The sequence below is a fragment of the Sesamum indicum genome, linkage group LG10 (genome assembly GCF_000512975.1).
Source record: "Sesamum indicum cultivar Zhongzhi No. 13 linkage group LG10, S_indicum_v1.0, whole genome shotgun sequence".
NCBI lineage: Eukaryota > Viridiplantae > Streptophyta > Magnoliopsida > Lamiales > Pedaliaceae > Sesamum > Sesamum indicum.
Window position 1 is genome coordinate 1,341,458 of NC_026154.1, and position 24,539 is coordinate 1,365,996.

At 35.6% G+C, this 24,539-nt stretch overlaps 5 protein-coding genes and 1 non-coding gene across 9 annotated transcripts; 4 read left to right on the plus strand and 2 right to left on the minus strand.

Moving 5' to 3' along the window:
- Positions 1-5,440, plus strand: LOC105171501. Of its 2 annotated transcripts, none has more exons than XM_011092641.2 (3): positions 1-77; positions 1,762-2,601; positions 3,141-5,439. In XM_011092641.2, exons 2-3 carry the CDS (start codon positions 1,762-1,764, stop codon positions 4,884-4,886), a joined length of 2,586 nt encoding a protein of 861 aa, XP_011090943.1. In that variant the 5' UTR covers positions 1-77; the 3' UTR covers positions 4,887-5,439. The 2 variants fall into 2 exon arrangements, with proteins under 2 accessions (XP_011090943.1, XP_011090944.1); XM_011092642.2 differs by having other exon boundaries at positions 12-77; positions 1,759-2,601; positions 3,141-5,440.
- On the minus strand, positions 5,577-9,511 carry LOC105171503 (mitochondrial thiamine pyrophosphate carrier). Of its 3 annotated transcripts, none has more exons than XM_011092644.2 (8): positions 9,357-9,511; positions 8,861-9,008; positions 8,459-8,575; positions 7,719-7,830; positions 7,215-7,342; positions 6,946-7,098; positions 6,315-6,458; positions 5,577-6,067 (listed from the first exon to the last, which is right to left on the minus strand). In XM_011092644.2, the coding sequence occupies exons 2-8, from the start codon at positions 8,975-8,977 to the stop codon at positions 5,849-5,851; spliced, it is 990 nt and encodes a 329-aa protein (XP_011090946.1). In that variant the 5' UTR covers positions 8,978-9,008; positions 9,357-9,511; the 3' UTR covers positions 5,577-5,848. The 3 variants fall into 3 exon arrangements, with proteins under 3 accessions (XP_011090946.1, XP_011090945.1, XP_020552930.1); XM_011092643.2 differs by lacking the exon at positions 9,357-9,511 and adding an exon at positions 9,140-9,319; XM_020697271.1 differs by lacking the exon at positions 9,357-9,511 and adding an exon at positions 9,140-9,320 and having other exon boundaries at positions 5,964-6,101.
- LOC105171504 (protein SRC2-like) lies at positions 12,606-13,932 on the plus strand. The gene has a single exon (XM_011092646.2). It carries the CDS (start codon positions 12,760-12,762, stop codon positions 13,753-13,755), a length of 996 nt encoding a protein of 331 aa, XP_011090948.1. The 5' UTR covers positions 12,606-12,759; the 3' UTR covers positions 13,756-13,932.
- LOC105171505 (60S ribosome subunit biogenesis protein NIP7 homolog) lies at positions 16,097-16,923 on the plus strand. The gene has a single exon (XM_011092648.2). The coding sequence runs from the start codon at positions 16,155-16,157 to the stop codon at positions 16,719-16,721; it is 567 nt and encodes a 188-aa protein (XP_011090950.1). The 5' UTR covers positions 16,097-16,154; the 3' UTR covers positions 16,722-16,923.
- On the minus strand, positions 18,027-18,097 carry TRNAG-CCC. Its single transcript has one exon. It is a non-coding gene; the product is annotated as a tRNA-Gly (tRNA).
- Positions 23,273-23,959, plus strand: LOC105171506 (flowering-promoting factor 1-like protein 3). Its single transcript, XM_011092649.2, has one exon. It carries the CDS (start codon positions 23,360-23,362, stop codon positions 23,666-23,668), a length of 309 nt encoding a protein of 102 aa, XP_011090951.1. The 5' UTR covers positions 23,273-23,359; the 3' UTR covers positions 23,669-23,959.

Here is a 24,539-nt window from a genome sequence, read left to right on the forward strand (position 1 = left end):
CTCATTTTCTCCTCTCTCTCTCTCTCTTCGATTCAATTCACCACATGAAAGCTCTGCTCCCATAGAGGAAAACCCAGGTTCTTGTTTCTCTCCTTCTTCTCTTCTTCATATATAATACAGCTCTTGTATGCATAGGCGTAGATAAATTAGCTGTTTCTGTATTTCTTGTGTATGTATATGTATCTCTGTGTACTTTCTTTGTGTTGTGTATTTCACGGTTTTGTTGCTTCACATCTGAACCCATTTCCCCAGTTTCCCTCCACACGTACCCCTCAACTTGTTTTTCTGGTTTTACATGCATAAATGTATCTCTATATGTTCTTGTTATGTGTGTTTGTGCCTCTTTGTATCTTTATTTTCTGATGTGGTTTCTTGAACTAATGAAAAATGATTGTTTGTAAGAATACAAGAGTTGTCAAGTGTGGGAAGAGTTTAATTTGGTGGGATCACATTGGAATTTTTCAGTGGACTTGGTGGCTTCGGTTGGAGTTGGAGATTTTTTTTGCATGATTTTTTGTTTTGTTGTGCATTCTTTTGTTTTTCAGCTTTTCTGGAAGCTTGCCCATAAAATGATATTTGCTAAAAGGAAGTTCTTGATGTGGTTTTTGTTTGGGTTGAATTAAAATTGAGTTGGGGTTCCGGTATGGGATTAATGCGCTTCTTTTGGTGGTTTTGCTGTGTATTTCTGCTGATAAAGTTGGTATCTTTATGGTGAAATGTGTTTAGTTGTATATAGAGAAAAGGATCTATTGTTCATGTATCAGATGCTTGACGACTCAATGTTAAGTTTGTTCATTGTTCAGTACATTTTTTTCACATTTTGGTTTCTCAGAAAAATTTCTTTGTGGTTTTGGTTGGATGTCTTTCCTATTCTGTGTCTCTTTTGTTTTTATGTTGTAATTAATCCAGATGTTGTATGGCAAAGTTAAGGTTTACGTGATGGGATTTTCTAGTTCTATTCTTTTTTTTTTTTTTTTGTATGTGTTATTTGTTTCTAGAACTTAATTGTTTCAAGGCTCCTTCTAAGTGCTTACCTGGTGAAATTCTGTAGTTTATCTTCTCATTACTGATCTATTAATCTGAATCCTTCATTTCTCCTCTGCATTTGAAATTTTATTAAGTTCTGGCTACCATAGAAACATAAGTATCTTTAGCTCTAGATTTATATTTTATTGATCTTTAATTAATTTCAGAACTTTTTATTTTCTTTGTATTACACTGGTATTTGCTGAATAGATTATAGGAATGAAAAGGAGAATTGCTTTGTCCAATCATTAAGTTCAAGGAAGAAAGTGACAACCCATTGAGTTTGGTCTAGATATAAAACTAATTGAAGTTATTCGACAAGAATTTGGTCTAGCAACTGCTTGTGCATGATATTGAGTGAGATTAAGACCTTTCTGTTTGAGAGACAGTATGTCTGGTGGGAACTCTGTTGTCTTTGTTTGTTGCTAAGCAATATCTGTCATTTGGCTTCTGATAATTTTTTAAGCTCTATGCTTTATATTTCACTTGTGCAAATATACTAGAAGCAGACAACATACTGATAAATACTAGCAAAATAGTGTCTGGTCCAATAGAGTGCACCGGTTTCTTCTTTAGTCTCATTCAGCAATCTAAGATTCAAGTTGTTAATATTTTTTCCTACATGGAAAATAATATTACCAACATTGATACAACACGTTTTCCCCATTGCTTAGACTCGTATGAGATTACTGATACCTTCATTTCTAATTGAAAATGTGTTGGTTTCTTTAGCAGATGGCTTCTACTCAATTAAGTGAAAATGGAGATTGCTATGATAGTGCTCATGTTGAGAAGTTACTTCCACCAGACCATGATGACATTGTAGAGTCAGAGGTCTCCCACAAAATTCTGTCAGATTCCTATGATGAAGTTGACAGATTCGGAGAACCAGAGATCCCGCCGCGGATTGGAAATGAATACCAAGTTGAACTTCCTCCACTTATCGGGGAGTTTGGTTATATGTCACGTTCAAGGAAGTCAGGAGATGCAGAAACTGGAGCTCATACCCTTCAGAATTTCCTCATTGGATTGCCTATACCACTGGCATGGATCAGTGGTCTGAAGCATGACATGTTGGGATCTCACAGTAGCTCGATAACCAGTTCAGATTTCATGCTTTCAGATTCTAAAAATGTCACTAAAACAGAAACTTCTTTTAGTGAGATTGAGCCTTCACATGATTCGTGTAAGCCTATGGAGGAGTTGCAGGATTTATCAACTGCAGATAAAGTAAGGAAGTGCAGTGCTGCAGGCTATCTTTTGGTCCCTGGATTATTTGATGAATATTGGAGTGCAGCTGAGAAGGATGGCTTCCTTCTGGGCTTATACATTTTTGAGAAAAATTTTGTCGAGGTTAGGCGATTTGTTGGAACAAAAGATATGGGCGCTCTACTGTCATTCTACTATGGGCAGTTTTATGGTACACAAGAATATCGTAGATGGTCAGAGTGCCGAAAGATGAAGAATAAGAAAGTTATTTATGGTCAGAGGATATTTTCTGGAGTGAGACAGCAGGAACTACTATCTCGGATTCTCCCAAGAGTGTCAGAAGAATGTCGAAATGCTCTATTGGAGGTACTCGCGATTTATATCTGCTTATGTTTTCCAGAAACTGTGTTTCTCAAGTGAAAGATTTACACAAAGCAGCACGAATCATTCTATTATATTGTGATCTCTGTGCCGATGAACATTTGAATGACAGACCTCTTTGTATACCACCTAAAAATCCAGAAAAAAAATTGAAGCATTTAAAGTGTTCTAGGCTATGTTTGCCATTTTAATTCTTAGATATTTGTGCATAAGGAAGTGGCATATTTACATTTTATCATATACTTGGTTATGAAGACAAGCCATTGGCAATATCTTGTGTTTCTTTCTTCTATTCTGTTAAGAAAAAATGATAGCAATATTAACAGAAAAGATTATCTTTGTTTTGTGTGTTAATTCTGGAAATGATGTTGGATGAGTTATTAACTGCATCCTTTTAAACTTTTTTTAAGTCACTCAAGTAAACCTGGGATAGAGCTATGATGTGCTACATGGCCTAGTATCTATCAGCTTCGCTCTATCTTCTTTCTAATCCTGTTAAATTTTGCATTTTGATTCTTTGCTAGGTATCTAAGACATTTGGGGATGAGAAAATGTCATTAGCGGACTATGTTTCTTCGCTGAAGGCCATGGTTGGGATGAACATTCTTGTAGAAGCTGTTGGCATCGGCAAAGGAAAACAAGACCTCACAGGAATGGCCTTGGAACCTTCAAGGTCCAATCAAGTGATCCCTGCGCGTCCAGAGATACCCACAGGAAAGGCATGCTCCTCTCTTACAACCACTGAAATTATTAAGTTCTTAAGTGGAGATTACCGTTTAAGCAAAGCCCGATCAAATGATTTGTTCTGGGAAGCAGTTTGGCCGCGTCTGCTGGCTAGAGGTTGGCATTCGGAGCAGCCTAAAGATCAGGGGTATGTTGCTGGTTCCAAGCATTGCTTGGTTTTCCTTATGCCTGGTGTTAAGAAATTCTCCAGAAGGAAACTGGTAAAAGGAGATCACTATTTTGACTCTGTTACCGACGTCTTGAGCAAAGTTGCGAAAAACCCTGGGCTGATTGAGCTTGATGCTGAAGAAGATCATGACAGCAAGAAGAAAGAAGACTACGAAAGGACCAAGGAAAGAAAGTCGGAACAAGATGATAATCATCTGCCTACAAGGCAGCAGCATTGTTATTTGCAACCTAGGACTCCTAATCGCAGTACTGCAATCATCAAATTCACTGTGGTAGATACAAGTCTCTCTGACGGCAAAGTGAGAGAATTGAGAACTGTTCCGTCGGAAATTTCAAATGCATTTATTGCTTCAGATCATATTGAAGACAGTGATGATGATACCCCTGGGGAGACCACTGATGAATCTGATACTAGCGACACCATCATGCTTGATGCATCCGTGACAGATAACGTCAGCCTGAAGACGACTGAATCTGATGACAAACTATTTCCTGGTAAGAAAGACCAAGATGTAAGTGTCTCGTGTCAAGATGCTCGTACTGTGAATCCTGATGAGAGTGCTACATTACTCCCTGATTTGAAGAATACGAAGGATTTGCAACGGAACAAACAATCTAAAAAGGTCACAAAATCCCTCTTGAGCCGAAAGGTGAAACAAGGCAATGTGGACCACATGGCTCCCATGAATAAACGGCGCAGGATATTAAATGCTTGTCGTATGGACGAAACAAGTTCTGGCTTGCTCCCTTCCTGGACAGCCCCTAGATTGGAAAATGGGATGTCCAGTTGCTCCTCAAGCGTCCATGAAATTACTGAGAATTTGTCTTCTCAAGTGGGCTTGTGTCAAGATAAGTTGTCGTCCACCAGCTCGTCTAGAGGTAGTCCTGCTGAGAGCATTGAGAACCATCAAATGCAGACATTGATCGACCTGAACGTGCCTCAGGTTTCCCCAGAATCTGAGAATTGTGGCTTCATGACAGAGTCGAATAAAGACCAAGGCAACACTTCAAAGAAGCTGGATGACCGTCGTTTACCAATATCCACAGCCGCTGAGGCAAGATGCGAGCAGCAGTCTGAAGTTTATCCTCGGAGACACAGCACAAGAAACCGACCTCCAACAACCAGAGCACTGGAAGCCCTAGCAGATGGATATTTAACTGTAAACCGGAAGCGGAAAGTGAACCGACCTTCTCAGCATGTCCGTATTGTGATAGGGCCTAATGAGTCGACCAACAGTTCTGTGGATTCCCAGATGGAAGAAGCTGAAAATGGGGTGTCTGAAAGTGGCAATTGCAACATCTTCGTGAAATCCCAAGTCCCAGCAGAAGCAAATGATGAATCAGTTTCAGGACAATGAGTTGGTAATATGAGCAGACAAATTATCAAGCTGTGGGAAATGAAGTTCAACTGAAACAAGTGAATTGTTCCAATTGTTCTAACACACCACTCATTCTCTGGATTCATTATTTGGGAACATTGAACAAGTGGTTGATGTCTGAGCTGCCGTCGGACAGTGCATTGTGTTACAGTTAAGATGGTCCAGAGAGGAACTGAAATCAGAAGGTGAAAAGAGAAATCATAGTTTATGATGAGCTGCCTGCGGTTGATGTTTGTAAAACATTTCTTTGCATGGATAATGCCAACGTCATTCTGTGGAGTTGGTTGGTTCATTTTACAGATACAAAGAATATTATAGAGGAGAAGAAAATAAAAGCTCTTTTTATCATAGCTTCTGTAAATTTGATTAACAAAGTTTTCTTCTGTCCTTGGTGTCAACTTTAAACGTTATTAATTAGTTCCTTTTCCTCTTTTCCCTCTTTTGGGCCGAGTTCTATGTAAGAACATCATGCTTAACTCCCTCAAAATTGTCTTGTCTTTGCAATGTAGTTAATCATTTCGATTTGTTCTTTGCATGAAGATTCTCTGTTTCAATAGTGTTTCATTTCTTATTTCATTGACTGAATTTCTGTCTCGTCTTTTTTAGCTTAAAAAATACCAAATTTTGCCTTGTGTGAAATGCTGAAATGCTGACTCATGAGCAATTGAAGATATTTGACCAACAAATATGAACCTTGTTATTAGTCTAAGAATTACAAAGATTGAATTAGATGTGTCATCCGAACCTAAATCTCAACGAAACTGCTGCTTTTCTGGTTATAACTACGCGTATATATGAATGCTAACTAGTCCAAAACATACATGCTCACTGCCTCATTACGACGGGAGCAATTGAAGACACAGTGGACCTAAATTGCTATGATAAGAAAGAATGAAGGATTGGGACAAACGGATCCCAAAAGGCAAAAAACCCAAAAAATTTCAAGTCAATAACAACTCTAACCAATCCGATGTAAATTCATAAGCAACAAATGTTACAGCACCAGCTGGTGCTGCTTTCACAATGGACGGAACTATGCCCTTGTAAAGACCGGCCCAGCCCTCTGCATGTAGAATTCGTCGAAGGGCATCATGCATATTTCTGTAAGCATGTTGCTCCACTCGAGCCCCATATCTTGGGTCGCGTTGCAGCCCTTCAACCTACATGTAAATTCCTTAAGTAACCTGCCATTGGCTGAAAAGACGTTGACTATGAAAAAAAAGTTTACACGACGGAGACAATAAGCCAATGCAGATGTTACTTATTGTTCTCCCGGAGGAAATGGCATTTATTATAGATCGAGCAAGTGCACGCTGAAGAACTTGATTAGCATATTTCTTTTTGGTCATGTTCACAAATTCACCTCTTATTTGGATATAAATGAGACCCTTGGAGCCAGAAATATACCTGAAACCTCTTCTTCACCACATCTAGAGGATGACAAACAGCTTTAGCACACGTTCCAGCAGCTAATCCACAGAGGAAAAGCTGGAAGCTTGAGATGGCATCCTCAGCTTGGGTAGCATAATGAGATCTGTATCGATTCCAAGCCTAGAAGAATGAGATACCAAATCAAATCAAACCCAAAACAAATATTTGAAGTTTCATGGAAAGAGAAATCGTTGAACAGCAGGTTCAATCGAACGACAAACTGAGAACATACAAACTAACAAATCGTGTCTACATAAATATTTGTCGTGTCATACTGATAATTAATGGGGTATATCACGACTAAATATTTTTTAACGACAGTTTGAGATAGTGGCACCAGTATGGTCACAATAAAACTTCCAAGTGGGTTAGCAAGCATTGCTAAAAACAAAAAACTGTCCATCAGTTTGCACAGTGATGTGTCCAAAACCCAAGGCTATACAAATTCTTTAGTCTCTAAAGAAAAACTGAGCATTCACAAAACTTAAGAAATTAAAAGGCCTATTTCTAATTAAGGCGAGGAGAGCAAAAGGGGGGTGTCTCTCTGTGTTTGTGTGGGTGAGTGTGTGTGTGTATATGTATGTGAGAGAGAAAGAGAGAGGTTCACCATTGTCCAACGTTTGAACGTGTCATAGGTTCCAAATTGCAATCCAGCATAAGGAACTATCTCAACCAGTGTAGGTGTCAATCCAGCATACAGCCCTCGAATACCACGCGTTTCAAGTATATCAACAAATGCCGACCTCATATTTGGATAAACCTGACCACATATATTCATAAATTCTTCATTCATATGCATCATAGATAACACAATAATGTAGAGATCACATGTATTAAATGTTAGATGTCAAAACTCCAAGGAAGTGCCCCAAATACCTTAGGCTCCCCTTGTGAAGCTAAAATGGTCCTGAGAAGATCAAATGGATATGATCCAACTGTGGCAGCGCATCCTGCTAATGCTCCACTAGCGTAAGAAAGATATGGACTTATATTTATATGGTCCTCTGCACACAGAGCAAAATAAGGGGACAAAATATCATGAAATGGACAATGAAATCTATAACAAATAAAAAAATAGTATATATTGATTAGAAGACGGACTTCAAGTATCTAGATATTTCTAGAAATGCATATTTGAAATTTGGACTAGCAGACGGACTTTTGATAGACAGTAATAAGTAAAAATCCCAAACCAAAGCATGCTACACGGACAATTAACCAAGAATGCCCATATTTCCACCAAGATTGAAGCAATGCGACTAAATATTCAAATCTAATATAGTATTTCTCGACCTTATTTACTTATAAGAAAGAAGAAAACAAATTTACGTTGTAACATACATAAATAAATTGTTGAGGAACAGAAACATTCTGACAGACCTGACTTGGACGAACCAGAAGCTAATGTCTTCAATTTGTGCAAGACTGTAAATTGTATTGCTGTATATGGCATAACCATAAGTAGGGCTGGGACATTACCCCTCCAAAATCCCTATTACAGAAAAATGAAATAAAGCAAAATGATCAGGCAGAAAATATTTGCCGGATGCCATGCAAAATTCTAATTGTTTCTTAAAAGACAATAAATGGCACACTACTAGTACTTAAACTCTTAATAAAAACTCAAAACTTCTCAATAATTGCCTTCGTTCTTCCTTTCTCCTATCAACTTGTGGTAACACTAACACTCCCATCTTATGTTCTGCAACCATCGACATCCACGACAAACCACAGACCCCAACCACCACTGGTTGGCATGTCGTTGCTGCTAATGCTACACTCACCACTGTGGAACCACAACAGATTGTCTATTTCTTCTCAAACCCCAACAACCCAACATATGAAGACAACTGACTACAGCCACCTTTGGCAGACCCTTCACCTCCTAAATTGACAAAAAAAACATATTTACCAATCATGCACAAACACATCTTGATTTGTCCTACATGGCGGCTCCAGATATGCACAATGAGAATGTGAGAGAAGAAATTTCAAGCATACTAATCAGAAAACGTCAGTGGACTTTATAATTGGCAAATAGACAGTAGAATTTAAGCTCCTCCCCATCATATTAAATTGAAATGTAATCAAATAGTCCGTAAATCATAAATAACTAATACCGGTAAGCCTTCCTCCCTAAATATGTCCTTGGTTGCTTGCAGCATACCAGTATATTTTGCTGGATTATAGACATCTCTCCGAAGCAAAGCCCACTGGGTAGTGGGTTCCAGTTGAACCTGCAATATGATACAACACAGTCAGATATATCCACAACTTTTCAACAGAGCATGTGCACTAATTGAAAATCTATTAACTCTGCAGGCAAGCAATATGCCACAGTTAAACAAGTAAGAAGAATAGCATCATTAAACAATCAACCCAGTACCAATCTAAGCAGGACAACAGAAAATGATTGTAATAAAGCGTCCAACACAACGAATTGGCAGAAATTAACACCATACTGAATCAAGTAAAAATCCAACTTTCTGAAACGAACAATATGTGAAGTGAAAAACTTTAACCTGAAATCGGATTTTAATCACATCAAGTGGCGACGTGACGGTTCTTGAAATAGCACCAGAAATCGCACCAGCGGACGCATCAATCAGAGCCCTCTTTATCTGCCCGGGCTCTTCCATTCTCCTCCTCCAATATACGCACTTCAAAATGCTGCAAGAACAACCAATTCACATAATAAACCCCACCGTTCTTTAACATCCCAATTTGCCCCCAAAAGTCACGAGAAGCCAATATGGTCACCGCCCACCCACAACCAAGAAAAAAAAAAACATAAAATATACCTCAAGTTGTCAACTTTGCTGCAAAAACATACAAGAATTAACCCGAAATCGAGCGACATATATATTCCGAAAGAGAAAACAACGATTGTGGAAAATAGGGATTTGATGGAAAGAACATGAGTTCTGAATCACAAAAACCAAATACACACAACAGAAAAAGAAATAGTAATTAAAAGATCAAAACTCATCCATAAAGGAAGAAGAGAAGAGAAATCACCTGTGGAGAATGGAGAAGGGGAGGAAAGAGACATTGAAAATTCTGTCCGGGTTGGGTCAAAAAGTTTCGTAATGGTATTCCAATTTGTATGCGCATAATATAAATTGCGCATTTTGTACCGTGTTTGGAGGGGTTCTGTCTATGGAGAGCAGAATATCAGACATTTTTTTATTATTACCATATATACATTTAATTAAAATATATATTTAGATATATATACATTTCCTGAAGAAGAAAAAAGAAAAAAGAAAAAGTTAGTAGTCTTACTATTGTGTATGTATGTATGTATGTATATCCACATTCTTTGATCAAGAATTAACTAATTTCTTTGTTTGAACTATATCCATCCACGTTGCACAAACTTTTGATGTTTTGCTTATGTATATTAGTATTATTATGATGATCTTTTTGTTTGAGATTTAAGGACCCCATCAATTATGTAAATTTTCAATCCCAAGAAAAAACAGCACATATTAAGTTTGCTCGAGAAATTTACAATAAATAATTTTTTTGAAAAATTTGATTAAGAGTTTGAAATTGTCGTGTTTTAGGCCCATAAGTTTGTTGGAGGCGAGAACTGCCCTCGAACTCATGAAATGCATTATGAAATTTAACTATGAATAACTTGTCGGAAAGGGATATCCAATAGATATATTACTTGAGATCATCACGGTGTGACATAGCATATAAATCGATTGCCAAGCATGGGGGTTCTAAAGGTAGCTCATAAAAGTTTAAGAGGTGGCTTTGGTGCATATAATATTTTGTCTTGCAGGTTCAAGAGATGGCTCTTATGCACATAGCACTTAGTTCTTGACTTTGTTTAAGGATCAACTCTAATACCATTTGTCACGTCCCGGACCCACGAGCCCATTGGATGCAAGAATTGCCTTCAAAACCATCGAGTGCATTATGAAATTAGACTATGAATAATTCGTCCAAAAGTAACATTCAATTGATACAATTGAGTTCTAATTATTTTATAATTCATGTAGGACAGTGTATCACAATTGCACGAATTCAAGTGGCATTCTCTATTCCACCCAAGTGCTCCCAAGATCCATAATTTTTTAAACGGGTTTAGTTCAATCTTATTCGACTCGATAAAACAAATGCACGGATACTGATATTATTTTGACATTTTGATCCTGTGAGGAGTAATTTTGTCAAATTATGTTTTGTACTTGGTTTACCCCACCATGATGATGAGGGACACTTGAGTTATTAGTGTTGATTACTATTCTTTATTGCGTTTTTTCATCATTAATAGTAATAGAAAGGGATGGCAAAGCCTTTTGCTTGGTTTTTAAGTAGGAAATATAGGAAAAGGACGCAAAAGCGACAGCCAAGGAGATCCAATTATCTGATTTCAAAATGATACTGAGGACCAAAATGATACAATGTTTTGAGTTAAGGGGAGTAAAGTGTGTTTAAGTTACTTTGAGGGGTAAAGTGAGAAATTGATAAAACTTGAGGGGGGTGAAGTGCTATTTTTTCCTTAATTTGCCTTTTCAATTATATTGAATACCAATTGTAGGTAAATAGGGTCCGCTGGCTTTAATTTTAAGTACAGTGATTGATGTTGGTTTTGACCTTTGTGAAATATAATAAATAAATAATAGGCGTAATTGACTTTTCAAGCTACAAACTTAAATATTATGGAATATTCCGCAACTTGCTAAAGATTTTGGATCTTTTAACAAAAATGGAGCTCATAATTTTTATCAACATGTTGTAATAAGAATGTCAAGATTCTTTGGTTGAAAAACATATGAAAAATCAAAGGATCAACGGAGCAGATGATCCATGCTCGTGGTCGGATCGAGTCAGGTCAAAAATTAAAGGATTAAATTTAGTCATTTTTTTATTAAATTTATGGAACCGAAATATGTTAATTTTTTTTAATTTTAAATATTTCATAAAATATAAGATTAAAAATAAATAAACCCCTATTTTACGGGACGAAAAATATAAATAAGAAGTGCAAAAGGTACTTGCATCTATCAAAGATGTCCTGGCAATTAAAAATTAAATAGAGTAGAGTACAAGGCTACAACCTTAACCAAGCATGGATGATGGATGGAACCAACACACCCCTCAATTGTTGATTAACTTTTTTTCGTTGATCAAACTCTCAATTTATAGACAACTCTTCGCTGATTGGATAAGATAGAATCTATAAGGAATTCGGTAGAGGGATCCTCAAGGGCAATTAGAATGTTGTGGACGAGGTATCTTTTAAAAATAAGAATGTCTTTCTGAATTTTTAACAAAGTGGTTGAAGAGACACTTTCCTCTATCAGTACCCCAGAACTTTAGGGCATTGGATGCTCTTACTTTGGGTTGAAAAATAATCAAACTATTCGATACTCTATTGAATCGATTGATAAAAGCTCATTTGAAGTGGATTTGTTAAATTTAACAAATCAAACTTAAACAAAAAAATTTATTCGTTAAACTTTTGAACTCGGCTCAAACTCAATTCGATTTGTGCAAAAATAGTAGAATAAATAAAATATTTTGAATTTTATAAGCTTTAAAGAAAAGTTAACTTTCCTAACTTTTTCTGTAAGATCTTATAGGTTATATAAAATTAATATGTCATAAAATAAAAATAACACTATTCATACACTCGCACAATCTCTTTCTCTCTCTCTCTCACACACAAAAAAGAGAACATACTCAATTATTTAATAATAAATTATATAAAGATAAAATTAGTATTGATATTATATTTATTGAAAAATATAAATTCAAGACATTATAAATTATACGATTAGAAATAATCATTGCATTAATAAAAAAAAATATAAATTATATATCTATATTAATATTTGACTAGTATGATATACATATATATTATTTTTATTCAAAAATTTAGGTAATAATTCGTTATTCTTTTAATTATAAAAAAATTATCTATTAAATTTTTACTTGAAATTAAATTAATGTATACTATTTATAAAATCATTTTAGAAAATTTTAAAGCAAAATATGTTAAGAAATAATAAATTATTTGATCTAATATTATCATATCTATTTTAGTTATTTTACCAATAAAAAATCTTATTATGCCAAACACGCTAACTCCTTATAAAATGTTTTAAAAACGTTTGGACACTCTTTAAAGTGTAATTACGATTAAGCCCTTGAGGAAGCCACCAAGTAGGGCTACAAAACGTGTTAATGTTGACTTGAAGAATTGTTAACACGTCGCTGCCGGTTTTTATTTATTTATTGCTTGCACAGTACATTTGCCTTGCAATTTCCGCTCTCTCCCCCCAACTCTTCCTCTTCTCTCTCTATAACTCCGGGGAGACACACACACACACACTTGTATACATACACCCACGCGAATCAATCTGTTCTGTCGCTTCTTTTTCTTCGATTTTAGATCGAAATAATGGAGTATCGTACGTTGGATATCACACTTCAGTATGCCAAGGATCTGAACAAAGTCAACTTCATCACCAAGATGGATGTTTATGCCGTCGTCTCCATCTCCGGTGGGGATAAGAACTCGAAGCAGAAGACCAAGACGCCGGTGGATCACGATGGAGACGATAACCCCACCTGGAATTTCCCTATGAAATTCACGGTGGATGAGGCCGCGCTGCAGATGAACCGCCTTACCCTCGATTTCAAGCTTATCTGCGAGCGGGCTCTCGGAGATAAAGACGTCGGGGAGGTTCACGTGCCCATTAAGGAACTTCTTGATTCTCCGGCGAAGCCCGGGGCCGACGGTAAGCAGTTCGTGAGTTACCAAGTCAGAAAACCTAGCGGAAAACCCAAAGGCCAGCTCAGTTTTTCGTATCAATTCAGCGAGAAAACCGTGGGCGCATCAGCAGCTCCTCCCCACGCGTCGGCGATTCCGTTGGCGCCACCGTCAGGGAAGGCTGATACGGAAGCCGTCACGGCGTACCCGGCTGGACCCAGTTTAGCCTATCCACCTCCCGGAGCCTACCCGCCTCTGGCCCCATACCCTGCAGGGGAGGGCGGTGCACATTATCCACCTCCAGCGCCGTACCCTGCGGCGGAGGGAAGTGGACATTATCCACCGCCAGCGCCGTACACGAAGGCGGAGGGAAGTGGACATTATCCACCACCAGGAGGATACCCACCAGCCGGGGGTACGTATCCTCCTCCACCACCAGGGGGATACGGGTACCCGCCTCCTCCTCCGGGGTACGGGTACCCGCCGCCGCCTCCACCAGGGTACGGATATCCACCGCAGCCGGGTTATGGTTACCCACCGCAACCACCTGTGCAGCAAGCGGCAAAGAAGAACAAGTTTGGGATGGGATTAGGGGCTGGGCTGCTTGGAGGTGCCATTGGTGGACTACTGGTTGGAGATATGATTTCAGATGCTGCCGATTTCGACGGTGGATTTGACTTTTGAGCTTTTCTTTCTTGTTCCTTTCTTTATTTTCAAGTGTTTTTTTATTTTTGTTTAATTTAATGAAACAATGTTCTTGGAGGTGGATAAATGATTGATTCAGTCTTACATATAGATCTGTATCTTCAACTCTTGTAAATTTATTCTTGGTTGGAATATTCTCCATGATATTATTGTAAATTCTATTTTATTTTCCAACGTATAAATATATATTAAATGGAGTAAAAATTAGAATAAATCCAACCAAAATTCAATACAGATTTAAAAAATAAGCTCATTCAGCAAGCTAAATAAGCATATAGCATGAAGGACACATTATACAGGTTGCTGACGCCTTATGACATGTCATGTCATGTAATGTTAAGAGGTCTCAGACTAACTTCAAGAAATTGGGTTGAAAATTGAAATTAACTCTTTAAGTAGTAGGTAATAGATTTTCAAATTCTTAGACAGATTGGGCAAGGCCCGATAACATGATCATATAAGATAGGTTAGTCCAAATCATAAACGAATTTTTCTGTTGAGTAGTTAACATTTGCAACTTTCCAACAACATAATTATTTGTCCTAGCTAATTCCTGAATCTTGCTCTACGAAATCTTATAAATAGAGGCATTTGTGTAGTTAGTTGGTAACCAAGTTTCCTTAGTCACACACTCAATTCTCTCTATTTCTTTTAGCTACATTCATCTCACCTTTTGCAGTTCACACGAATCATAGACTTAAACATTATTTTCAACCATTATTCCCACTTTGGTTCAAGTTTTCCTTTCATTTATTCAGTAAATACATTACTGGCTTAAACATCAAGTCCTAACATCTGATTTGCAGGTTAGTCTCCTGTTAATTTTAGAATTTTCTTGAAAATTCTTTGACCCTGGTAGTGCGGCATAAACTCGATGCGCATTATTATGATTTTTGAATTTATTTTAATTTGTCATGGTGATTATTTGTATAATTGAATGTAATTTGTAGCGGTGGCTATTTTTATAATCTAAAGAGATAAAGAATAAAACTCTTACCAGAAAAAAAAAATTATATGATAATAGAAAATAGTTTTGCAAGCGTGTTTATTCAAATAGGGTTTGGTTAAATATTATTGATCACATTGCAAGCATATTTATTCAAATTAAATTGATTAATACTTAATTTAGAAGGATATTAATTATTATATTTATCACATAATTAATTAAATTTGATTTGAATATATATATATATAGCAAAAATTAGATTTTTAAGGTAAATTAAAGTGAAATCTTAATAATACCCTTAATCTAGATGGTTTCAGCGACTTCACATCAACACCTAACCTTACTTGAATGATGCGATTGCAGAAGTTGACTGCTTAATAAAAAATATTTTAACCCCTAAATAGGTAATATTATACCAATTTTCAGTTGGTATAAATTTCATACTTGAATTTCTTTAATTGGTACTAGACGTCACATCTTCTCCCAACCTAATTTCCTATAAAATTTCAATTTGATATTACACACCCATTTTCATCTAAAATTATAATTATAATTGGTAAATACGTGCCCTCTACCATCTTTTCATCTAAAATTAATGTTTTATTTATTTAAAAGCCGACATATACTCAACCTTATATTTATTAAGTAAAATGTTAAAATTTGAGGTAAATCGCAAGGAGCTCTCCTAAAATTTATCATAATTATAAATATTTCTTGGTGTTTGTTAAAGTTATTAATATTCTTTGATTTTAATAATCATCTAATAATTAATTCAATTCGTTAGTTTGAACTAACTAAAATACCCTTATGGAGTATGAATTATAATTTTATTTATTTTTTAAAAAATATCCTTTTGGAATAAGTGGATAATTTTTATAATTTATAATTACCGCAAGGGCAAATTTAATAATTCTACATTATTTCATCGAACATCAATGGGCTATTTATAATTTTTTAAACAATAAGGGGGAACTTGTAATTATGTTAAATTTTAGAGGAGCTCGTTATAATTTACTCTAAAATCTAAGTTAAAATATAATTTACTTAAATAAAGAATATAAAGTAACAATTATATGTTTCAAATAAAATATTAAGGAAGATACACTTTTAAGATGATAATATTAAAAATAATAAATCAAAACTTATTTTGTGAGGTCTTTCTGGATATGCATAGGATATTATTTTTTTTTTTAATGTGTAGTATCAAATTAATAAATTTGAAAATTACTTCTATTTTATTTTGTTTAGATTATATTTTAATTGATTTTATTATATGGAATTAAATATATTTTACTTGGGAAAATAAAAGTCCAAGCCCATTTATGTGGTGCATGTGGCCCAAAATTTGGATCCAATCCTCAAAATTTAAGAGGATCTGCAGTCAAAAACCCTAGGTCGAATACCCCCAAAACGAAAAACCCTAGAGAGAGCCATGAGACCTCTCGACGAGAAAGAGACGACTCTCGTCTTCAACAAGCTCCACAAATTCGTTGGAAACAACCTCAAGAACATCGTCCTGGAGTCTCAGTCGCACGAAGGGCCGGAGTCGAATCCCGGACGCTACTGCTTTCGCCTCCAGAAGAACAGGGTATACTACGTCTCCGAATCCTTAATCAAAAGGGCGACCAACATCAAGCGCGAGAAGTTAGTTTCGCTCGGAACCCAAATCGGTAAATTCACGAAAGCTGGGAAATTTCACTTGACCATCCAGAGCTTGAATCTTTTGGCTGCGAATGCGAAGCATAAAGTTTGGCTCAAGCCCACTTCGGAAATGAGTTTTTTGTATGGGAACAGTGTGTTGAAAGGTGGGGTGGGGAGGATTACGGAGAACATTCAGGTGAATGATGGGGTGGTGGTTTTCTCGATGTCGGATGTGCCGTTGGGATTTGGGGATGCAGCGAAGAGTACGGTGGATTGCCGTAAGATGGATCCTAATGGGATTGTGGTGCATCGGCATGCGGATATTGGGGAATATTTGAGAATGGAGGATGATCTTTAGGTTGATTCTGAGCCATGTTTGGTGTTGACGGTTATATTATGTGAAAAATCCTCAGTGGTCCGGAATTTTGAGCTACGGTTGTGTAATCTGAATTTTGTTGGAAAATGTTGTTATTACTTTATAATTTGAGATAAATTCTAGAAACTAATCAAATGGAAGGATAATTCAGCTCAGTTTTGTTGGGGAGTTTGAATTTCTTGAATTTCCGGTTATTGTTTTATAATCTTGATTTAGTCATTTGTTTGCTGGCTTGATGATCTGCTTTATTTCTAATCAATTACTGTTTTGATTTATAATTGGCTTCTTCGTCTGTTTAAATAAAGTATTAGAAGTGTTTCAAATCCTTAATATATGTAACTTTAAGGTCAAGAGTTGTAATCTGGTTGTACTCTGTCCTCTGTGATTAATGCTCAAATTTCATGCTTTTTAAACCTAATTTGCTAGAACCTCGACGACTAGCTTCTTATGTTTATTATAGTGCTTCATTGTCATTTTCTGTGACGATAAGTCGTGCTTACAAGTTCTGCTGGTTGATTATATCTATTAATAGAAGGCTAACCGAGCAGACACAGGAGTTCTTCTATCTTAAAAAATCCTTTGCACGATACCTTAAGATGTTAAGGGATTCCTCCTTTATTGACTGTGTCTGCGTCTCAAGAGCTATGCTGGCAGTTCAACTCTGGCTATGCACCTGGAAGTGGTCATAGTTTTACAAAGTCGCTCTAAGTACACTCTGTTGATCATCAAATCAATTCTGGTTGTAGTAAGTAGTCTTAATTGTCCAAATTGACTGGAGCAATTCTTGTTAAGTCATATGGTATTTAAATTTCTGGAGTCCACCATTTGTTAGTTTCTCTGACCTGCATTTTATTCTTAGAGCCACTGCTCCAGAGGCTGTTACCATCAAGCACAGCTGTGTACAACTTGGCAAGTGTTTGTATCCATTTAGGATTTCGAATTGCTCCACCTTTCCATTCTGTATTACAAGATTGTGGGGTTAAGTGTTATGTTGTTTCTACTCACCGAGAACGAGAAGATAATAATTGCTGAATGCAGATTCAGTTGTTTAATGCTTCATTTCATTTTTTAACTGCTCCATTCCGTTCTTCAATGGCATTTACTGATGATCCAAAGTAAGTTTGTTGTATACAAGATTGAAACGTCAAAACTTGAATCCGTCTGGTTTTTTCCCAACTATGGAAGCATCAATGACGGGTTGTGGAAAATATCAAAACTGAAACGCCCAAATGCCTGTGATAATAGGATTTGATAAAAGTAGTCGTACAAGAGAGAAAAACTAGAAACTGCGCATCCGGGGAATCGAACCCCGGTCAGTACCGTGGGAGGGTACTATGATACCACTACACCAGATGCGCTTCGTTGGACGTCTGGCTGAGCAGAAGAGTTTGGTTCTCACTTGACCAAGTTGTGTTGCTATGGATAACACTGATTATTGCAGAAACCCCAAGAAAATAAAATTGGTAAAAGAAAAAGAACAAGGATGCTAAACTGGACATAAAGAGAAGGAATAAAGTTAGAATTAGAGAGAAATGATAATTAGGAATTAAGATGATGATTTCAAGAAAATTCCTCCCATTTGTATTTTTTGGGAATGAGAATAAATCCTTAATTCCAAACTTGACACCCACCTTTATTCCCAAATTCATCATTTTTATTAACTACTAATCAATGCAAAAACTAATTAAATCCCCCTTTCATTCATACATATATTCCCCTTATACATAACCTTGTTTGAAAACTCCTCTCTTTTTCCCTTTCCAATTAGGTTTTTGGGGGAATAAATCCTTCACTCAGACTCTCTTTCTCATTTCAATATTCATCATTTTTAATCTCTCTTTGCTTCATGCGATTCCATTCCATTCACAAAACAATTTGTTTCATATTTTCCTTTCTTTCTTCATCAACAATCATTTTACCCTACTTACCATAAATTTTTGCAACTGATGTTTTTCTTTCTTCCAAGGTGAAAAACATGTGTATTTTTGTTAAATTTATATATTAGAATAAAAGTCGTGTTTCAAACTATTCATATGTACATAATGTACTTGAGTGAATTATCTTTATAGGTAATAGGAGTCGTGTACTCTAATACAAGAATCCACTAATTAGATGGAGGCTGTAAGCATCTTTTCTATTATGGACTTGTCTCAACCTTGTTAAAATGCTGAAATACAACAAATACATGAGAAAAAGTGAATATAATCCTGAATTTCTTTTATCTTAAGTAATGTGAAAAAACCTAAACTTGTAAAGAATGTTGACAAGGTGAAAAGTAGGTAAGAGTGGTAGTAGTTATTTTTATGTTTTAGTTTGGCAACAAAATCATCTTTAGTTTCTGAAAAGATATTCTCTGAGTAACGACCAATTATGTTGTCATATTCAGCATCTACACGTATTGTATGACGCAATTTGCTCTGTTAATCATATCATTTTTCAATCACCATCCACGCTTTTCTCTTATTCCACCTAATGCACCTCCTCAAATATGTTTTCTATATATATATATATATATTTTATTTTCTGTCTATGAAACAACAATTTGGGACGTAACAATTACTATTTTTTCATACTGAGAATCTGCATGTGATGAATGACACGTACAAACAATCTGTCTTATTCACTTTTTATTAATTTCCGTAAATATTTTTTTTTCTCCTTTTTCATACTCAGTATATGCTTTCATGCATCATAAGAGAAGACCATTGTTTTCGATATAACTCGATTAAGATATATCAAAGAGTTTCTCGCAAGTAAAATGGGACTTATAATAACTTTGAATGAATCAAATATGAAGCTAATGTGATCTTGGCTTTCTCAAGAAGGGTTCATCTTGATCACATGGGTTTCAAAAGTTTTTCTTGATTAGTCCAAAATCTCCTTTCAAAGTTTCCAACTTTGATCTAACATGAGGGAAAGAATGTCGGATAAAGTGATAGGATTTGGTTAAAACATGTTTTTTCATCTTTTTCCTTTATTTTTTTTTTTTTGAAGAAATAAAACAAGTGGTTATAGGAAGAAAGTAAGAAGCATCAAGAAGCATAGCAAAGCTGACGTGGCATGTAGAGGATCAAGAATCTCCCACGTGGCGACAAGACAGTATACAGTAATATATTTTGTGATGCCAATTCAATATACGTTTAATTTTCGATAGGAAAAGATTCTTAATATTCGTTTCGTATGCATACAATATTAAGCGACTTTATTTTGGAGCGACCCCAATGATATATGACCCCTTATACATACATATTCATCAAATTAATAGGGGTAATATGGTAATTCTAGCTCCCATTTCAAGGACTTTATTAGGATTTCACACCTCACTTGGATCACCAAATATAAATGAATAATGGACGAATTAATATATAATTCTGTGTAGATACAGGTGATTTTTAATCAGAATTAGGGTTAATATTATATAAAAAATCGATCTGCGATTGAATCTGATATTTATTTTTTCAACAATAACTTTGTTTCAGCCCTTAACCTAGTCGTAACTCCAACACGTGCGTGTGGCTTATATTGATATTTTTGCCTATTAAAACAATTAGTTTGATACCCACGTGCAGTGCACATGACTCTACCATTTAAAACATAACGAAAATATTTATTATGCAAACAACCCCTATATATATATATTATATCAATTCTGTATCAACTAAAAAATATGGGACTGTCTTTACAAAGAGCTCCATATATAGTATAGTACAAAAAAAATACAATTAACTGATGTCATATGTACTATTCCATTGAAAACTAACGACTTTATGTACTATGCAAATGGTCTTATTTATATAATATCAAACTTGATCATTTAAAAAAAAATATTGTATTAATATTGCAAAGTGTTCTATATAATGGTACCAAAAAAATATAATTTTTTTTAATTTTTAATTTAAAGGGAATGTTGACAATTTATTATAGACTAAATAAATTTTTTCTAAACAAATTATCTTATAAGAGGGGAAATTTACCTTATCACATTTATTATTGTGTGAAGATGTTCAAAGACAGTTTGGTAAGACAAATATATTTTTCACTTATAATAAGTTAGTAATAAGTCAATTGGGGTAAATATGAATTTTTATTTAATATTTTTTATAGATATCAATAAATTTTGTTAATTTTAACTAATATAGGCTCTATTAATTTGTTGAACGAAAATAAATGTCAAGAGTTGTACTTGACGTAATTTTTCAAGCTACATGGAATCTACGTATAATTACACTAATTCTCAGATCTAGAAGCATAGTGTAATTATGTTTTAGATGTACAAAATAAAATATTAATCAATTCAATTATATTTTTATAGTAAGAATTTTTTCTTTTAATTACTTTATAAATCCATTTCATTTCATGATAAACTGCAATATAATTATTATTTTTTTTAAAAAAAAATATTATGATTAATAATAGAATTAAGCAAAAGGAAAACGCGCAAACTTAAATAAACACAATGTTCATTAATTTGAATCACATTACAATGTAAATAAAAATTTTGAATTACTTACTAGCTATATATTATCATACATCGATCAAAAATATATAATTAATTACAAATTTTATATATACGGATGCGCATATATTAAAAACGTGTGGTGATGGAACATCCAACCGCCAATATCCCACAAGATAGGACTATATACATTTACAAGTAGGGTGATGGAGGAAAGTGATATGCATGCATGTAGAGATGGTACGTAGTGGTCCATTGAGAAATAATTATGGGATTGGGATAAATTGATAAAAACGAGGGGTCCAGACCAAAATCTTTTGTATTGACAAGGGCAGTGTTTGGGGTTGGTCGGGATAGTTCGGGTTCACGATCACAAGAGACAACTGCTGGGATTGCCAAATTTTTGTATGCCATAAAGCCCTACACTTTTACCAAAAAATTTGAGTCAAGAATCTGCCCAATCCCAGCTAGCTAGCTACCATCATCATCGTCATTTTTGGACTTTGTTATTGTTAGAAAATAAATGTTGTGACGTGGATAAATCACTGATTTGAAAGTGAAATTTTGATACTTTTGTAAATAGCGTAAATTATTTATTGACACAATTATTACTTTCTAACATGTGCATTTGGATCAACAAACATAAAAAGAGGAAGAGAAAAAACATAATATATAGAAGCAGCAAGGAGAGCTCGATTTTTGTGTATCAAACGAATCAGAGAATGCAATCCATGTGGGATAAGAAAAAGGCCATTACTTGGTCATTCCCAACAGTTATTACCAGCTGATTTTCTTGGCACACCAAACACCACGTAGTCATGATCGAAATGCAGTAATTGATTTTGAGTGTGTGTTTGTTAGGGTTTATGCAGAAAGAATTAGGAATAAAGCGAATATGGTGGATCGACACATATCATAGTCAGAATCAAGAATCTCTCTTTGTTTCTGGTCCAAAAGACCCATCACCGATCACCCATTCCCCCTCAACTTCTTGAGAGACTTGATGAATCCCCCCCTCCCCATTCACACACTTGCATGCTGAAAGGACATGTCCCATTTCTTCCTTCTACTTTTTGACATCACCGTATATATTAAAAATTTTAATCTAGATCGTATTTGGTAAAATTTGAAACAATTATATATACGGTAAGTATAATGTACTTAGTACTTACCGTGCGTGATTAGTGTACAATTAAAAAAAAATAATTAATTACATAACATGTGTATCGCAATACTAGGTTTACGTACATGTTTTTGCATGCATGATATATATAACTAGGTTTATGATTAATGAATTACTCATGAGAGAGACGCACTTGTGATAGCATACCTTGATTTCCTCCAACTAATGAATCTCCATATATGTCGACAGCAATACTCTGATAAATTGTTTTCATGTGAGATTTTGTGATGACAACCTCAAAATAACAAACTCCTTCATCTTTTCTTGACAAAATTAAAAATCGTGTTGTTAATTAAGGTACCACTTTGGGTGCAGCAAATTCGAGTCGTTTTCCGCTCGGCCTTCTTTTCTGGAGAAGTCCTGATGATGAGGATTTCAAGTATTTTACAAAAGATTCCTCCATTATGGGGTGGGGTTTTACAGAGAATCGGATAAAGAAGTTGGATTCTTCGCAATCCGATCACAACCCACGACCTAGCTACCTACTGTTTGTTCTTGGGAAATAAGTTTATACGCCCACGTGACCAACCTCTAAAGGCGCAGTTAGAGTCGCAATCGTCCAAAGGTTTGTCCAGCCCACAATACTTAGGCTGGACTAAGACTCGTTATTGCAAAGTTGTCCACGTGTCGGACACTGATTAAGTATTGTTTCTAGTATGTAAGAATATTATTAGTTCCATGATCTGTTCACATTAATAGATGCATGGTATGCATTATTTGAATTTGACCGAAGATCGATTCTAAGCATATGGGACCCGCGAGGTATCTTTGGCGGGCTTGGCTTCTTACAAGCCTAGCCCATACCAGTTGGGAACCTTATTGCAACCTTGGAGTACTGCTACTATTACATCATAATATTATTACCATCCACATAGTAGCTCCTCCTATATAAACTCATGCGCACCATGCTTTGATCAGTTCATTGTAAAATCTTTCATCTCTCTTTTGACAGAAACACACACACACATATATATATATATAATGTCAGGTGTGTGGGTGTTCAAGAACGGCGTCGTCCGGCTGGTGGAGAACCCCGGCGACTGTCCCCGCCGGAAACTGCTAGTCCACTTGCCGACCAACGAAGCCATTACATCATACGAAGTTCTTGAAAGGAAACTGTTGTCTCTTGGGTGGGAGAGGTACTATGATGATCCTGACCTTCTGCAGTTCCACAAGAGGTCAACAATTCACCTCATTTCCCTTCCCAGGGACTTCTCCAAGTTCAAGTCCATTCACATGTACGACATCGTTGTCAAGAATCGCAACGAATTTGAAGTTAGAGACATGTGATCGATGATCGTGTATATATATATGTGTTCTCTGCTTTTCTAGGATTTCCTCGGTGTGCTTTTGTTTTTCTTTGAAGTTGATCAGTTAATTGTGTTTTGAAGGGGTCTGTGGAATTTAGGTTATTCATAGTTTGAGAGAGTGTTTGTTGATTAATATGTGGATAATCATGGTACATAAATATATATATAGTTTGAAAGTACAAAGGGCTCTTGCTTCCTTAATGCTCTCGAGGTATTGTAAAGTGTGTAAGAATGCAATGGAAGTCTATGTTTGAATTGTGTGTGCTCAAAATGTCTTTGCAAGAAAATAGCACCACCCTTTTAGCCATATGCTACACAACATTATATAAAACGTACTAAGTTTTTTTTTTTTTTTTAATCTCAAAATTATTTTAAATTGATTTCAGGGCTAAGTTTAATTTATAGGACCCACCTCCAATAAAAGTTGTCGGTGGAGATATTATGGAGATTGCATGAAGTTGAAGGGGGGGAGGACATGTCATCCATTACCATAACTTCTTGGCTCAACCAATTGAATAATAATTATGACAAGAGAGACGCCTCAGACAGAACTGGAAAGAAAAGGCTCATGGAGGAGCTAAGGTCGCTATAGGAGGAATGGGAATTGAAGAAAACCTCTGACTTGATCAGTAATAATACAACAGTATGGGTTGATGCCAAGTGTGCAGATTGACATCAAATCGATATATACATATATATATATATATCATTTGTCAATACTTTTGGACAAGCATACATGTGTAAATATCTGGTCTTTTATTTCAGCCTAGATTTCTCAGATTGCAACAACAATTAGGTTATCAAGTGAATTATCTTTTCTTGCCACCCAAAATAGAAACATTGTCCTTATT